This window comes from Polypterus senegalus, chromosome 12, assembly GCF_016835505.1.
Source record: "Polypterus senegalus isolate Bchr_013 chromosome 12, ASM1683550v1, whole genome shotgun sequence".
NCBI classification, from domain to species: Eukaryota; Metazoa; Chordata; class Cladistia; order Polypteriformes; family Polypteridae; genus Polypterus; species Polypterus senegalus.
Genome location: NC_053165.1, coordinates 33,580,365 through 33,596,833, shown reverse-complemented (window position 1 = coordinate 33,596,833; position 16,469 = coordinate 33,580,365). Strand labels below are relative to the sequence as shown.

At 38.2% G+C, this 16,469-nt stretch overlaps 1 protein-coding gene across 3 annotated transcripts in view; it reads right to left on the bottom strand.

The window, feature by feature from the left end:
• LOC120541369 overlaps positions 1-9,886 on the bottom strand; it is an 89,806-nt gene extending 79,920 nt beyond the window's left edge. For 2 of the 3 annotated variants that reach the window (XM_039772922.1, XM_039772923.1), the window contains exons 1-3: positions 9,657-9,886; positions 9,051-9,133; positions 8,879-8,975 (exon numbers count right to left, since the gene is read on the bottom strand). In XM_039772922.1, coding sequence (XP_039628856.1) covers positions 8,879-8,975; positions 9,051-9,133; positions 9,657-9,788 — 312 coding nt within the window. In that variant the 5' untranslated portion in view covers positions 9,789-9,886. Of the gene's footprint in view, positions 1-8,878; positions 8,976-9,050; positions 9,134-9,265; positions 9,294-9,656 lie in introns of those variants that run through there. The other variant, XM_039772924.1, reaches the window with a different exon arrangement.
• Between the last annotated feature and the right edge of the window lie 6,583 nt (positions 9,887-16,469).

Sequence of the window (16,469 nt, the reverse complement as noted above, 5' to 3'; positions counted from 1 at the left end):
TTTTATATACTGTATTATTGTTATTAAAGCCCGGTATATGAAGCGCTGGTAACACAATAAACTACAGATCCCATAATGCAGCGCTTCAGCTGCCTTGCCAACACTTACCGCGTTAATCAAGTCTACCTTAAGATGCTGCAAGTTATTGCGAAGCTAGCTCACACGATGCTGAAGAGAAAAGTTGATTCTGAAAATAGAGCCTTTAAAACCGATGGGAGGCTGAGTATATGTTTACTGAACCCGTGTGTCTCATTTGTGGAGCTAATGTGGCTGTAATTACAGAATTTAATCTAAGACGGCACTATAAAACAAAACATCAGGGTAACCTGAAAGACCTGAATGCAATGCAGAAGATACAGAAAGCAGAAGAATTAAATAAGAATCTGACACTTCAGCGGACGTTTTACCCGTGCACAATCACAAAGTGATTTCAATTGAGCTGCTTTTATGGGAGACACAACCACTTGCCCCACTTTCCCTGTTACCAAGTAATGTTAAACCAAGTCGTCACTACGGTGTTCCCAACACGCACTTTGCTGATAAACTGAGCGCACTGAGTTTGCACGGCGCTTTGGTGACTTTGAAGAACAAAAAGTCCGTCTACATGCGGCTCGAACCTTGTGCATGTTTGGTAGCACATATCTGTGTGAGAAGCTCTTCTCAGTGATAAAGACTAACAAAACAGCACACAGGAGTCGCCTCACTGATGAGCACCTGCAATCCATCCTGAGAATCTCCACAACACAGAACCTCACACCAAACAGAAACGAACCTGTTGCCAAAAAAAGATGCCAGGCGTCCAGCTCTAAAATGACATATGAGCAAAGACAACTGAATGATTTGATTTGTTATTGCTGAAAGGAACACATTTTATTTATATTTCCAGGTTTTGTTATGCAGCATGTTCATATTTGAATTTGTATAATTTTGACAGGATATATTTTTATGGAGAGCAAAATCTTTTGGGATATTTAAAATCTAAGTTTATTTTTATAAAATAAAATTACATAAGAGTAAAGAAATTTGAATGTTTGTTCTTTTAATGTTTACTTTATTTCTAACTTGTATAATTTAGACAGGATATATTTTTATGGAGAGCAAAATATTATAAGTTGTTTAAGGTTTGAGTTGATTTATTCAGGAATAATATTCCTGCCTGTTTTACCATTCCTACCAAAGATATTTCTGTCGAGTAAATAAAAATTCCTTCTATTTAAAATTTAAATAGAACTTGAACAAATACGATAGTTCATAATATCCACGCAGACTTGCACGTAAGAGCGGGTGTCATCCGTTTTAACAAACAGCGTATTGTACTGATACGAAATAGCTGTGTGTGTATATATGTAGATATGTATGTATATATATATATATATATATATGTATTTGTGTGTATGTATGTATGTGTGTATGTATATATATATATATATATGTATTTGTGTGTATATATGTGTGTGTATGTATGTGTGTATGTATATGTATGTGTATATTTATAGATATGTATATATATATGTGTGTGTGTAAATATATTTATATATATATATATATGACAGCATCACTCACAACAGTGACAAAACAATAACATTGACAATCATGTTACGTTATTTTCAAAATGTTTCCTTTTCTTTTTCATTGCTTCTTTAACACACTACTTCTCCGCTGCGAAGCGCGGGTATTTTGCTAGTAGGTTAAATAAAAGGATTATAATTATTGTGCTTAATGTAGAGAAAAATATATGAACTGATTAATGCAAAGAAAATCTTGAGGGCAGCAATTACTGTTATTATTATTTTTCCTTAAAGCACCTGGGTGCAGTGGTAGCGCTGCTGTCTCTCACTGAAACACGGCCCTTGTTGCTCTGTGTTTAAGGTTTCTTACCTGGGAGATCAGACCTATTTACTGCTTATCCTGTGTACAAATACAGAATAAAAAAAATGGTCTGCTATTACATGTGTTCAATTAATTGCAAGTGACATTAAATATATCACATGTATTGTTATCATGCCTTTCTTTTAACATAGTATATTTCATATTAATAAGGAGACAAGCTTTGTATCATTGAAACACTAAATACATTTTATTTTTGGTATTAGCAAATGGTGCAGCTCATTTCATTGTAGGTGTAGAAAAGCCAAATAGCCACTCCATTTGAAACTTGCCTTGTTACAACTGTCAAAACATGTATGAATCTATTTCTGAACTAACTCCATCATGGCATAAAAAGTACCAGTCCCACAATTAAAGACTCAAATTCACCTGCCTTGAAAAGGTATTTCTAGATATGACTGCTGACAGTTTTCTTTTTGATATGTGCTAATATTGTGCTGGTGAATTGATGATGCTAAATTGACCCTAGTGTGTGTGTGTGTGTGTTTGCAATCACCCAGTGATAGGCTAGTGCCCTGTCCAGGGGTTGTTCTTGCCTGCGCCTGTTGCTTGCTAGGATACGCTCCACAATAATATCCTGGGTAAGCATGTTTATAAAATGGATGGGTGGATGGATGTATCATCACCAATGTTAGCCATTTTCATATGCAGTTTATACTCAAGTTTTCCTCACACATTGTTTTAGAAGACAATCTACTGGTACTTTCAGCCATGCCTGAGTGTAGTACCAACTTTCACTCTGTAATACTGATATAGTGGAGAAAAAAAAAAAAAGGCAAGTACCATTATATGTCAGGAATTTTGGTACTGACTAGGTACCAAAGTATCAGCTCTTGTGACATCCCTAGTAAAAACACAACAGATTAAGGTGAATCACTAAAATGGCATGCAAGTGTATTTGCCTTGTGATGAACTGGCAACCTGTCCATGGACTGTTTCTGCCTTGCATTCAATGCTTGTTGGGAGTAGCGCCTGCTGCCCCACAACACTGACCTGGATATGTGAAGGAAGATAGATGGATGCCTACAACATCTTTTGAGTTATTGTAACTTAATTGCATGCTACATGTAATGTATATTCTCTTTTACTAAAGCAAACGCACACATTATCGATCCAGCAGCAATAGTAAGGACCTTTGCGCAAGATATATTGTGAAAGATTTAAGCAACTGAGCAACGTTTTTCTGGGTATGTTAGGGTTTATAAAATATGTTTAATTTTTAAATGTAATTTTATGGGGCAAACTAACATATACCATGATTGCGAAGAAATAATTGACTTGAAAAATACTGAATTTATCTTTTACAGCAGTGGTCCCCAACCTTTTTGACAGCAAGGACCACTTTACTAGAAGCAAATCTTTCCAGGGACCTGGGGGTTGGGGGAGGAGGATTTGGAGCGGGTTCGTAGGGCAGTTTTATACCCAATTTTCATTATATTTCTATTATTATTAAGCAGTTTGCATACGTTTGCAACCTGAGATTTTTCTTCTTTTTTGCATATAAAAAAGACATATGCATTGCATTTGTCATTCCAACAGATTGCACATCACAAACATTAACACTGTTATTGTTTGTGTCTGCCATTTCTGTAGGAGGGTGACAAGGAGTTCAATTCCAATGGATGTTTTTCAAATGTTGACGAGCAATAAGCAAAAGGTATCACTGAAAACCACAGAAAACAAGAATAGCAATAGCTATTCAAAGAATAGCAATTTACAATGTCTCTGTTTGGGGATTGTTGTGCAAATGTGAACAACAGACCTGCAACCACAGATCTAACTGCTCTGCGGATGATTCACTCAGGCATTTCAAGGTCACTTCGTTGTAATGAAAGTATCTGCTGAATGTACTTCGTAGTAATGAGATTTCTATAGATTTGTGTCATATGGGGAAACTGTCAGGACCATAAAAATACTTTGCTGTAATACACTCTCACTTCTCTCTCTGTGTCGCAGCAAAGCCCCGTCCGCCAAGTGTTCTGAAAAGTCTGAATGAGTCGACGTTGCCGGCAGTTCTTTCACGGCCTGGCTGTCAGACGGCTGCGGCCTGCGGACCGGGGGTTGGGGACCCCTGCTTTACAGAATAAGTATGAAATACAGTGAAATGCTTACCCAACATCTAGTACAGTCATCTAGCACCAAAGTACATGCTTTGATCCTGAGAAGAAATCTTAAAATAAATGGTCTTATAGGGCTTGCTGCAGCTAAAAACATTCTTGTAGAGAGGCAATAAGCAAGTGGCAAAACGTTTATTAGAGTAAAGAGTCCAAAATTGAAATTTTGGTTCATAAAAGAGGGCCACATGTCAGTTTACGAGTTGGTTTGATGAAGATTATCTGGGTCTACATTTCAGCAAAATAATGTAGAAGACCTTATCAAAATCAACAGAATCATATAGTCTCGCTGAAATATATATACATCTGGAGACAACCATTAGTGAATTTTGCTTAAAACAATTAAGACAACTCACTGAGTGTCATATTTCTAGAGCAATCCAATGAAAGTGGTGCTCAAAAGTATGTTGGCAATGATTCTGAATTGCAAAGATCACAAGTGCGCTTGTTAACCTAGTGAGAAAGACAGAAACAGTTTGTGATGAGTTGTCTACAATGGAAGTCTCCTAAAAAAGCCCTTTTAGACATATAAATGTGTGTTGCATGTGCAGAAAGCATATTAGACATATTAAAAACAAACATGACCCTTTTTAAAAATAAACATGATCTAGACAGCAACTCAACGGTATCAACAAATGAATCATAAATTTGTTGTATTGTTCAGGATTACGAGGATAGTGTTGGAGTCAATGTATGCTTGAAAGAAAGTGCAGCTATGCTTGTGGAAATATGAACTGCACAATATGAATTTGAAGTAAACTGTGTGTCAACACTCTGTCAAAGGGCATGCTGTTAGAAGAGCTGATAATGAACAGCCCCAGAAGATGAAGATTTTGTATTTAAAACACCTGCATCAACAAATCTGCCTAACACCACCAGTAAAATTAGGGAGAATACTGCACAGCATCCAGCTTCTGACTACATATCTAAACAAATAACTAAAGTAATTTAATATTACTGTCTATTTGGAACTGCAAACATGCCATGACATAATAGCCACTGTGGTTTAATGCATTGTATATTCATAGAACACAATGCTCATTTAAACTCTGTTTGCTGTCCTTATGTCATATAGTGATACGATACCTTTCTGTCTTTTTAACTATTGTAACAGAGGCACTTCTCAAGCAAGCCCAGTAGCTGCAGTGGTCTGAATATGTATCTCCACTTTTGCAGTGCTCAATACAAACTTCAGTTACCTTGTGCAACTGAGCTCCTGAAAATTTTACTGCACAACAAAGGACAGCATTACAGCCCTTCTCAAGGAGCCACTTCAGGCAACTGTGTAGAACCGCCGTTATTCTTCTTCAATACAAATCCCTAAAGCAGATTCCATCCAGACTACTGCCTTATTACATCCACTTACAACTCGTTTTGCACCCTGGTTAAAAGGACACTGCGGCCGTAGATCTTATATTCCTTTCCTACTTTTTAAATAAAAAGAATCGTAGCCTCATTGATGCTGTAATGGCATCCTACAGCGGTGTTTCTTTTCCCTTCCTTCAACAAATCCAAAACGTTTACCTTTTCGGCAATCGTTAACATCTTCCGTTGGCGTTTGGGCACAGACCCTGCAGCAGTAGCAGGAGCAGATTGTTTTGGAGCCATAATGAAGGGCTTGACTATGCACAAAGATAAACACAAAAGAGCACAAAAGTTAACTCTTTACACTGCGAAACACATTGATGCTGAATAAGCAAGGCTAGACTTCCTGGTTAACACCGCATTCCGCACACAGGAACTTAACTGCGTGCTCTGATTGGTTAGCTTCTCAGCCATCCGCCAATAGCGTCCCTTGTATGAAATCAACTGAGGAAGCATGTACGGCAAGTAAAATGACCCATTGTCCGCAGAACCCACGAAGCAGAGAAAAATCTCCGTTATATATTTAGTTATGCTTACATATAAAATCCGCGATAGAGTGAAGCCGCGAAAGTCGAAGCTCGATATAGCGAGGGATTACTGTATATATATATCAAACGTAACAAAATAACAATGAGGCATCATTACTGTCTTTTAATTTAAACTAAATTGAACCATGGGTATGAACAGTAGATTCAGACATTAAGATCCCTTTTCTTTTTGCACACATTATTGTGTTGTAGGTTTCATTTTAAATGGATAAATTTGCCATTTTCACCCATCACTCTACTCTCAATAACCCATAATGACAATGTGAAATATTGTTTTCAGAAAGGTTTGCAAATTTATCAAAAAATCAAAAACTGAAATCTCCCATTCATACAAGTATTCAGACCCTTAATTCAGCACCATGCAGAAGCCAATTTGGCAGCAATTACAGCTGCAAGTCTTCTTGGGCTTGAGCTTTGCACACCTAAATTTGGGTAGTTTATCCCATTCATCCTGGCAGATCTTCTCAAGCTCTTTTAAACTGGATGGAAAGCATCTGTAAACTGCCATTTTCAGTTCTCTCTACACAGGTTTTAAGTGGTTTAAGTCTGAGCCACTCCAACATTATCTTGGATGGTGCTGAATGATTAACATTTATCTTATTTGCTAAAGCATTTTTTGAAGTGAATTTACTGTTGCAGGTGAGAGTGCAGCCAGCTTTGACAAGGCCAGGTTGATGTCACAGTCACTAGAAGGCATGTCGGATGGAGTATTGTGCATGAGCAAAACTTTCACATCTGTACTGCAACATACTCCACCTCAAACTTTACGGTTCTGTACAATCTGTTTCACACATGCATGAATAATCAAAAGTGTATACACACTTATGTCCTTATCCATTCAGCACTCCAGTTGTATTTTGCTCCCCTCATAAGTTAGAAAGAAAAGAAAAAAAAACAAAAAACACCACTGTATTAATTTGAGGGGGTATATTAGCTGACCATAAAATGAATATTATGAAAATATTTCATTATATTCTCTTGACTATGTAGAGCAGGTCGGGTAGTGATTGCCTCTCGATGTATTTATCGCTAATCTCTTGCATGACAAGATCTATCAGCGTTAGTTATAGTGACAGGAGCTCAGGAGATGCAGAGGGAGATGAAGGACTAAGAGTACTGTGTACTCAGAATAATTTTTATCTCAGGGAGGCACGATGGCACAGAGGTTACCACTGCTGCCTCAGAATCACATTTTTGGACACAATAATAGGTCCAGCATAATTGACAAACACTTCCCTCTCCCACAGGGTCACTTAAAAAAAACCATTGAACCATTATATTCTCCCCAAAACCAGTTCAGTTTATCCATCTCTGTTGAATTTGCTTCACCTCCAGTTCGCCAAAAATGTTCAAGAATTTGGGCAAACTTGAGGGGAAAACAAATGCAGCGTAGTTCATTCATCACAAGTCACTATAGATATTTATATGAGGAGTTTATAATTATCACTTTCTTCTAGGTAACTGCCTAAAAGACATCATAAAATGTGTTTAAGAGCCAAAAATGATTAATTTGTCAGACTGAATTTGCAAAGCTGCATATCAAATACAATGAACTAGAATCAATTTGCCTTTTGTGTAAAACGATCAGTTGATACAGAAACTCCATGCAATGCTAATTCACCTTCACAAAAGGATCACTCAATTCAAAGATGGATCTAGAACTTCCAGACTTCTACACATTAGATTGTTGGCTTAAGGCATACATATCTTACTTTTTTTTTAACATGACTTTATTGCCAAGTATGAATTTAACTTTACTGTCAGGTTTATTTATAATGAAATGTATGTGGGTCTAATTTAAAAAAAATACCAGACAGCCAATAAGCAGAAGGTTAAACTTCACTCCACATTACTGATAACACACCCAGGGTCACCTACCCAACTGTTACCTCCTATAAAGTCTTCTGCTTAACCTGTGACTAAACATTAATTAGATAGTCACTGCACTACAAGATAATTTCAATTAGTCGGTAGCACTCAAATTGGAGATCCTGTTGGGCTGAACACCCTGCTCTTGTGAAAATTGTACTAAACTGTGTTGCTGATCACGCCTTAGCTCAGTTACTTGCATTGTCAGGTTGTTATGTGATAAATAAATATCAGATATAAGCAAGCATCTTTACTGGGTTATTTATTTTAGTCTGTTTGATACCACTGATTTACTAAGACATTTGTATCTGCTGTGTACTGCACTGACACTGCATTGCTGTTCTGCCTGCAGCAGGAAAAAGTGGCACTTACTTTTCACTGCTACCGTACCAAACGGTTATTTCTGCCACAGTGACAATATACTAAATTGAAACTGATAATATACATAACTTATGAACACTCTGGCACGCAACAATTTTGTGCCTTATTCTTTTCATGCCAGAATTTACAACTATGATGAATACTTTGAAGAAATACCAGAAAATAATTTTTAGCTAAGAACAGTTAAGTCTGAAATTTGGAAAAAGACTACAATTCTAAGTAACCTAGATGACTTTCTAAAGTAATTGTTGAATTACAGGTCACCACAAACCAAAGATTATCTTGATATTAATGTGCACAATGCACAAAAACAAAATGACATCCTGGAGCCACCACCAAAACTAAAAGCAAAAAAACTGCATTGCATAAAATCATTCCCATTTCGTAAAAGCAGTTCATCTGTACTTGGACTGTATAGTCATTGTGCCCCCTATTAAAATAAGGTAAACTTTGTAAGAACATGCTTACTGCACATAGATGGTGCTGCTGCTACTTCATATATTAAAACTAATTTGAAACCATACAGATTAAAAAAAAAAGTTCAGTTACGCAATATTTATACAGTGCAATTCTTTTTTAACTTACAACTTTTTGCTTTCACTAAATTGTGCCACACAAAAGTTCTAAACGATGTAACTTAATTCTAGCAAACAACCTGACGGTTTTCAAATGAATCATTTAATTTGTAACTCTCATTAAATCCCCACCCATTACCCTCAATTCTCGAATTCTAGAGATGGATCCAGATTTTCTGAACAAGCCTTCAGTTTGCAGATGCATAGACAGAAATTCACACGTGTCCACCAGAAACCTGCCAGCAGAAAATATTTTTAGTTCTACAGATTAATTTAACAATAGTCAATAATAAAAAAATATCTTTACTCACTTTGGAACTGTTGCTTGGAACCCTGGGGCAACACAGTGCGGCAAAAGGTTGAGCTCACAGCCAAAAGAAAAGGAACTACCAGTCTGCAAAGGGAAAGAGACAAGGACTGAGCACATCACCGACAATTGCCACTTGAGCAGGAGTCACATAAACCTGCAGATGAAAGGTAAATGCAAAATAATACCAAAAAAAAACCTCACAAAGTGACATCCTACCAAAGCTGTTATTTCTGGCTCCAAAACCTAATTTCATAGTTTCAGCTCCTTCAGTTTGTTAGTAATTCAATTGAGTTTATTAGTTGTTCACCTACAGGCATCCAGCCGTAAGGTATACAAGCCGTGTTAATCATTTACTGCAGCGGTGTTGCACACCCGACTCCATCTCCTGCTAGCGGTACCACTGTAAAGTGGCTCAAAATGTTATACTCTACTGCTGTTTGGTACATTGGGATCTGGACCCGTTTACCACATTGACAGTAGGTGGATGAATCCTGTACCAAGCTAAAACAGACGATGTTCCCATATGGCACTGTAGCGTTATGTTTATCCTACCACCAAATAGAATCTAAAGTCCAGTTAAAAAACGCTCACTCCCAACCACGATTACCTGCGCCTGTTCTACTTGCGTGACCTTTTTAAAACCTTTAACTTTGATGCCCGCAGCCTTTAACTGTTGAAGGGCTGCGGTAACCTTAACACTCTGGAAGTTGCAGGTTACAAACGCTCCGATTGATGCCATGACAAACAACAAGAAGCAGTCACGTCCACAGCAAGCACCCAGGTGGAACACGCGCTGCACACTGCGCTTGCGCCGTTGGTACGTTTCTGGCGGGTCAAAGGGCAGCCTGTTTAGGAAGCAAGAGGTAAGCCTCAAAGGGACAACATGAATATGTCATTATTTTGTCCTTTGTTTATTCATTAATTTTTCTTAGCTAATATACTACATACTTATTATTAAGGCTAGGTGTATTACCATCCATACATCCACTTTCTCGTGTTAGCATTAAACAAATAGTTTGGTATCAAAACAGCTGAAAACTTATACCTTTATTTGTTTTTCTCACTAGAGCCTGTAACATGATACACATGATGCAACTTGTTTGAGAAGGATTTGACAATATTTTGTGAAGTTATCGTTGTACATATGGCTCTGTTTTAGCAGGGATGTCTAGGAATCTGCTAGTTCTAAATGTTTGCATCTTTGCTTGGATGTCTGCACGAGAGGTCTACACACCGCAAAAAAATAACATATTTCCAATGAAAATGGTAAATTTAAGAAGGGTAAATAAATTTCTGTTTTCCACAGATGCTCACTCAGATACATATACACACATAGTCCATAATAAAGTACACACATGCACACGCAAGTTCACACACTGAAAGAAATGTATAAGCGTTTCTCAACCTTTAAGTATTTGCGACCCGAGTTTTCATAACAGTTTTAATCGCGCCCCCCTAACATTTTTTTGAAATGTAGATGCATATTTTATTATACCTACTTAACTTTTATCGACATTTATCTAACTCTATATTTATTGTTCCAGTATCAGAATGTAGTTTAAGTTCATTTGTTTTGGTTTCAACAGATGTTTTTTCATATTTTTGATTCTTGTTTTTTTTTTCACATCTTCGCACCCCCCCTTTTTGTTACTTCGCGCCCCCCTGGGGTGCCCGCCCCACAGGTTGAGAACCACTGGTATAAGTGAAGATAGCTGATATCTTGTTTACCCTACCAGAGCACATTCTAAATGATGATGAAGAAAAATGAGCACACATAAATACGCACACATCACCAGAGATTTTAAAGGTCGATGTGGAAACAGAGGCATTAAACCATGCCTGTACCAGCCAATCTATATAGACTGTTTTTTTTATTTGACTCAACGTTTTTAGTTAAAAATAATTTAAGTACTTTGCTTAGTTTAATTTTCTGTTTGTTTTACTCAAAATATATGTGTGTACATAGTAAATATTATATAAGTTAACATACTTGATTCTATATTATTGTACGGTACAACTACAGGTAAAATTCTGTTACAACAAAGTGCCAGTGACCTAAAAAATATTTCGTAGTAATGAGATTCTGTATTTGTTGCCACAGTGCTTTCTTTAACTTGCGTTCGGACATTTGCAATCATTTCAGTAGCTTCTTTTGTCAACAAGTTATGCTGAAAAGAATTTGTCTAAGTATTTCCTTGCGATAATGCATTTGCAATCCAATGGCTGAAGCACTGCTGTGCAATTGGGTGGGAGGAATTCAATGCGAATATTATCTAAATGTGGAAGCATGCTGTGGGCAGCACAGTTATCAGTCAGAGGCAGAATCTTTCTTTTTTTTCTTCCTCATAGTGTTTTCAACTCTCTTGGGACCCCGTAAAACAGGATGACAGGCCAAAGTGTGAAGTGCAACTGCTGTGTCTGTGGAAGATTGTTTGTCCATTGCCGGAACAGGGCAACCGCAGGCTCACAGTGCTGCAGTGGAGCACCATGGAAGCAAATCCACTCTCCTATACACAGGCACAGCAGTCAGGCAGGGTTGTGGTTAGGTTAGTGGCCAAGTAATGCTGTTCCCTGCATTTACAATGTTCTTTGCATCACCCATTAAGATATTTTTGGAGTTGCTTTGGTGGTGAGCCATAGCTGCGCTGAAAGCCTGCTGTTGCCCTCTCAACAAATAGTCTTCCACAGATGCAGTGATCACACTTTGGGACACTCTTCGGTGTGTCATCCCATTGGAGGAGATCCAAAAGAGTTTAGAAACCTCACAACAGTGACTTTGCTTTTTCTTGAATGAGTGGTCCACTAATATGAATGTTTCCTGAATGAGCGTCACCGAACCATATAAAAACTGCCTTTTCGACATCTTCAAATGCAGTGCTGAGGCCCAAAATTTTTCTTCTTTTTTAGCTCGGTCTTTCAAGAAAGTTGACAGTGTCGATGGCGAAATTCCAAATTCACTGGCAACGTCTTTTTTTTTTCTTTTTTCTGGAACTGAGAAATACAAAATTTCAGTTTTTTTTTTCTAATGTGAACTGTTGTCGTTTTTTTTGTGTCTGCCATTTCTATAAGAGGGTGACAATGAGTAAAATTCCAATGGCTGTTTTTGAAATGTTGACAAACATTAAGCAAAAGGTATCACTGAAAACCACAGAAAAGAAACACAGCAAAAAAAAGTATGAGGAAAGTTCGAAGAAAGAAAAAAAAAACTATGTTTTTGTTTGGGAATCATTGTGCATAACTCAGCTGTGACCGCAGAACTAAATGCTCTGTGGATGATTCATTCAGGCATTTCAAGGTCTTCTGGACGGAAACTGTCTGGACCATAACAATAGTTCCTTGTAATGAAAATTTTGTTGTAAAGATATTCATTGTAACCAAATTTGGTACTTGTGTACTAAACGGACTGCATGACAAAGGAAAACGGAAGTGTTTTAACAAATTCATAACAAGTACCCCAAATCTTCCACTGAGCGATTTCCTAAAGTAATACTAAAGCGAAATTTGCATGGTAGTGCTATATGGACCATACTATACCTATATTTTAATGGATTGCGGCCACTGCAGGGGGATAACAGTGCTCTTGGTGCCCAGTAAGGTCCTTACTATACCATCCTCGGTAAGATCCGTGATCACTTGCTCACCTAACAGCGACTGGAGGAGTCTGGTTTTAACACCTAAGAAGTGTACCATTGACTGCATCCTGGCACTGAGGGATCTCATGGAGTGCAAATGTGAATATCGGCAGAGTTTCTTTGCAGCCTTTGTCGATTTTCCGTAAATGGGACATCCTAAGACTTAGAAGGAACCCCCAATTTACTGGATATCATGGCCGGCTTGTACACTGGTACTGTGAGTGCTGTGCTGAATGGAGACAAAACCTTTGCATTTTTCCGAGTTTCCCTGGGGTTTGTCAGGGGTATGTTGTTGCTCCCACTTTGTTCAGTGCTTGCATGGACTGGGTGTTAGGCAGGGTCATGAGATCCAGCAGCTGTGGGGCATCTGTTGGTGAAAAAATATTCACTGATCTTGACATTACCAATGATGCTGTCATCTTCGCGGAGTCAATGGAGGTAATGATCGGGGCTCTTGAGAGACTTAATGTGGAGTCTGAGTGTCTGGGCTTTTGAGTGTCCTGGATAAAACCCAAGATCCAGGCCATTAATGACCTCTTGGTCACAGCCATCATCAGTGTACCTGTCTGCGGAGAGAATGTCGACCTTGTTGAGAGGTTTGCTTAACTCGGCAGCAACATTCATGTCTCTTGTGACTCTTCCTTTGAAATCAGTAGATGGATTGGGAGAGGTTGGGAAGTCATGAGGTTGCTGGAAATGGGTGTGTGGCATTCCTGATATTTTTGCAAAATGACGAAGGTCCAAGTCTTTAAAGTCTTGGTGCTTCCTGTTTTGCTATATGGTTGTAAGACATGGATTCTGTCCAGTGACCTGAGACAAGGACTCCTTTGGTACTGTGTCTCTTTGGAGAATCCTTGGGTACTGGTGGTTTGACTTTGTGTTGAGTGAGCGGTTGCTTATGAAGTGCCGAATGAGGCAAATTACCTGCATTGTGAGGGAGCATCCGTTATGGCACTATGGCCATATGGCACAATTCTCTGAGGGTGATCAGGATCCTCATTGTTGAGGACCCAAGCAGCTGGACCAGACAAAGGGGACACCCACTTAATACATGGCTGCAGCAGACAGATTGTCTTTTCTGGGGAGTGGGACTGGGCTGCATGTCTGCCTGGGTGGTTGTCAACTGGGATCCCAAGATATTTTGTCGTGTAGTCAGTTCAGCAATGTGTAGTACCAGTGCATGCTCCCCAACCTGACCTGACATGGTGTCATTTTTTTTTAACTTTATTATTGTTCTTATTATTGTTAACTTTATTATGTTCTCCCTTTGTCTGCTTGGGTTTCCTCCCACAGTCCAAAGACATGCAGGTTAGGTGCATTGGCGATCCTAAATTGTCCCTGGTGTGTGCTTGGGGTGTGTGTGTGTGCCTTGCAGTGGGCTGGCAAGCTGCCCGGGGTTTGTTCCTGCCTTGTGCCCTGTGTTGGCTGGGATTGACTCTACCAGACCCCCGTGACCCTGTGTTAGAATATAGCGGGTTGGAGAATGACTGACTATTTCTATTAAACCTAAAGCACCTCATGCATACAAACAAAATTTGAATTAAGGAAAAGTCTGCATTGTCTGATCATACACACTTGTTCAGAGGTCCAGTTTACAATGTACAGTTTATAGATATACAAATTTATACAATATTTATCTATTGAGATGGTTGTGACTGTAATTGTATAAGAAAATAATGAGCTTTTATGAATTTTATTGTATACAATGAAAATCTGATTTTGAGTCAGACATAGTATTGTTTACTTTTTTCTCTTTGTTCAGTAAAATAATCTTAACCAAAGGAGAAGTAACACCACGTGGTACAAAAGTATAAATGGCAAAAGAAAAAGAACAAGAAACAGCTGAAAATGACTAACAATTGTTGCAAACAGTAGGAAAAAATAATAAGCAGGTGTATAACAGTGGCTATGATACTGAACAGCAGTCAGATAATCAGGATGATTTTATCAGATCACTGCAAGTGGAAGTCTGAGTTATGATGCCGTTGTAATGTTTGGCAAAATACACAAGTGAGAGCAATAACTGTCAGACATAGATAAAATACTGTGATGTTATTTTGAAAACTGAGGATCAAAGTTTAGCCAAACAATAAAACTTTGATAACTTCTGAATTAAAATAACATTTACATCAGAAGAAGAATGTAATATGGGTCAAGGTTAAAAGCAAGTTTTAGAAGTTCGTGGCAACATATAAGAACAAACTGGGATCCTGTTTTATAAATGATTACATACCTTTAAAGGCAGTGAAAAGTTTTTTTTTTTTTTTCTATTGGTGGCCATTTCGTCTCTTTTCCAAATTTGTGCAAACCTGGGTAATGCCTTCCTGGATGACTTGTTAAATTACTAAGGGCTCCAGATATTGCTGTCTCTGAAATCTAAATTATATAGTCCTTCTTTTTCTTTTTGCTTTCAGTTGTAGAGCACGAAGGACTTCCTTTTCTTTCCCTCTTCTTCTCTCTCCTTTTCCTTTCTTAGAAGGCCAGTTTCCACTTTATATGCTGCTTTATTTAAATCTTCATACAAACCAATTCCTTTATGTTCTATTTGGCAAAAGTAAATTTCACACATTCCCCTCCCTTTTGTATGTAATGCCAGTTTAAGAAACTTCTCCCCCAGTTCAAAAAATTTAAAACACCAACATGCACAATTCCAAATTGAACAGACTTTACATTTCAACTCATAGACATTTTAGATCTGTATCTACAAGCCCTTTCTAAGTACTTTGCTCCTCCAATGCCTAAGGTTTTTTCTCCATATGTTCTGGGACTGTACCTCTGTTTTTTGACACTAGACCTATATTGACAAATCACATTAATCTTTTCTGGCTACTAATATTTCTATTTCTTCAAATAGTTTTCTCCTCACTTTCCCACATGTCCTTCCCACAGAGAAGTTTAACTGTGGGTAACATTGTAGGTATATATGGGCAGAAAAGTGCCACAGTGGTAGTGCTGCTGCCTCACAACAAGGAGATTGGGGTTTTCATACTGGGTGCACCCTGTGTGAACTGTTCTCCCCATGTCTGCTTGAGTTTCCACAGGATGCTCTGGTTTTCTTCCACACTCCAAAGAAATATAGCTTAGGTGAATTGGTATTGCTAAATTGGCCCGTGTGAGTGTGTTCACCATGCAATGAACTGGTACCCTGCCCAAAAATTATTACTGCCTTGTACCCGATGCTTACTGGGATAGGTTCCAGCTCTCCTGCGATTCTGCTCTGGGTAGGAGGATTTAGTAAAATGGGTGGATGTTGGTAACCTTATTCTTTGCCCATATTTATCAAGTGTCTCTCAGTAGGAAAACAGTTCTTACTGGCTCAGAATTCTGTGACTCATATTTGGTCCTCCTCTTAGGAGTGGGAGTAAAAGTATTTTGTCAGTTTTCCTAATTTAGAAGACTACTCCTAACTTCAGTAGAATTTAGGATTGCTCATGAGCTGTCCTAACTCACTAGGAGCTGCAAGAAGATGACGTTCAGACAGATATCAGCAAGCACATCCTGCGAAACGCTAATTGTTTTGAAAATGTGGGACAGCAATAACTTGTTTGTTACATGATCAATCCATTTACACAGAGAAGCCTTGCACTGTTAGCCAAAATGAAAGTGCTGTTAAAGGTTTTGCAGTGGGTAAACACAGCTTTGCAACAGCGATGACTTGTGTATGTCACACTCATATTTTGGGAAAGGCAACAATGTTTAGGACTTTTCTCCTACCTGTTTCTTCACCCCAACTTAAACCTCTAACTAGATCTTCTCTACTCAACATTACTCTTGCAAACAGACCACAT